The 1,972-nt window shown below is 37.7% G+C and overlaps 1 protein-coding gene across 1 annotated transcript in view; it reads left to right on the top strand.

Annotated features, from left to right (window-relative positions):
- Positions 1-1,595, top strand: part of LOC101855057 (adhesion G-protein coupled receptor G4) — a gene marked incomplete in the record, with an annotated part of 58,866 nt that extends 57,271 nt beyond the window's left edge. The window contains 1 exon segment of the mRNA XM_013088636.2: positions 700-1,595. Within this exon segment, the coding sequence (XP_012944090.1) occupies positions 700-1,025 (326 nt within the window).
- Between the last annotated feature and the right edge of the window lie 377 nt (positions 1,596-1,972).

Genomic DNA, 1,972 nt, shown 5'->3' with positions numbered 1-1,972 from the left:
AAGGCAAATAAAATTGTTTGGGATTTTTTACTCTCCTAATCCATCACATCCTGTTCAGAGACTGGCAACAAACTATAGGTAAATTATTGAGGGTTGGCCATGATTGAGCATTTCTTTGTACATATCTTTTAACAATCATGGCCAACCCTCAATAATTTACCTATAGCTTGTTACCAGTCTCTGAACAGGATTTGATAGATTAGGCGACTCAGACTCTACTCCATAGATCAAACCAAAAAGGAAATTACAATTGATTATGTTTATGTGAATTCTGTAGCCCATTCCATAATTTTAGGCTTTTGGAACCATTGGGTGATTTGTTTGTATTTGGTACCCAATCACTTTTATGATATTCAACTTCTAGTCTAAAATTTTTGTTCTTGATTAGTTGGGGGTTTTTTTTAATTCAAAGAGGTCATAAGCAAAATTAATCATTCCTGGTTTTTGAACGGCTAAGAGGAAGTACCGTAGACCTTTGCAGAGAGTGGAGATTTTATCTATTCTTTACAGTAAAAACAAAATTTTCAAAGCAGAAAACCACACACATTGCTGCTGCTGCAAAGTGGTAGCTTTCAAAGTGACTCTGTAGGGTGCCTACTTTTTTGCTCTCTACTTTTTCTTATAGCTTGTTTTGAGCTAGAATAATCAAGTTAGCTTTTTGTTGCTTGTAATTTACACAAATTCTCAACTCTATTTCAGACTCTGTCGCGTCCATAAATGAAGATGATAGTAATGGTCTGTATAGCACCCTCAATGAACCAGGCACTGTTACTGCAGACACAGAAAGGGGACAAGTGAGTTTCACACCAGCCCAGAGAGGCCAAGATAATCCGACTTTCTACAGCAATGTGTACGACAATGAACCAAAGTCACAGCAGAAGGCTCAACCAGGCGGCCCAGCATATTCGTCTGTCTCCACCTCTTCAAACCCAAATTCACCTATAAAATTAGGCGAGGGAGAAGTGGACAGTCGAAATACAGCGAGTGTGAGTGACATCAGGCTCAGGTTCGAAAAATCTACTTGAGACCCCTAGGGACATTGAGTTACCAGAGTGTAGTGTTCAATATTTGCCTTTGTTTCCAGGTGAAATGCTGATAATAATTTATTGTTTGTGAAAACCTTAATAATAGTGCCTGCCCTTTTAATTTACACCGTTTTATGACAATAACTGGCAATGTGGTTTTTAAAGAGAAATAGTGGCCTACTTTTGTTTAGATGGAAACATTGCCAGCTGTCAGCTTAAAGATGATTTTATTTGAGTTTTACAGTATACAGCTTCGCTTTGTTCAGATTTTTAATTCTGTTGATCAAGAATTCCATGTATGCTCTTTTAACTTTTTTGTTTATTTTTTTTTTGTCAATGAAAAAAATTTGTGAAAAGTTCAGGAATGATACGACTGTTGTCTCAAGCCTGAGATCTTGACACCTTTGGTCCAACCAGTCATATAGGACAGCATTTTTACTCCATGCATATATATATATATATCCTCAGCATCGTTCTACAAGCACTGATTCATTTTTTGAAGTTTGAAAAAATGTGCGAAAGAGGGTACCCAAATTAGATCTATGCCTTGAGCACTCTTTATTGTTCAAAGAAAAACTACAAGGGAAGTTACGAAACAGACACGGGACTGCCTCACCAGCAGATATAAGCTGACATACGTTATCACTGCCAGATATTGCACTTTCTGAAGCAGACAATTCTATTGTGTATTCTTCCCCCTCCTTGCCCCCCCCCCCCCCCCCCCACAGAAACACCTGCTGAGTCTTTGAGTCTTGGGTGGAGACTACTGCAAATAGGCAAGCAGACTGACAATCCTGTTGATCATAGTTTATATTGATTAAGCCACTCGTATTCATAATTGATTTAATATTTTCTATTGCGATGACTGTGTTTTGTGCAATGTAAGCTTTTTGATGTTTTGTACAATAAGAAATCACTAAATGAGTGTCTCTCTAGCCACTATCTGT

Source organism: Aplysia californica, unplaced genomic scaffold, assembly GCF_000002075.1.
Source record: "Aplysia californica isolate F4 #8 unplaced genomic scaffold, AplCal3.0 scaffold00779, whole genome shotgun sequence".
In the NCBI taxonomy this organism is placed as follows: domain Eukaryota; kingdom Metazoa; phylum Mollusca; class Gastropoda; order Aplysiida; family Aplysiidae; genus Aplysia; species Aplysia californica.
Note: the sequence above shows the minus strand (reverse complement) of the source record. Positions and strands in the feature narration are given on the sequence as shown.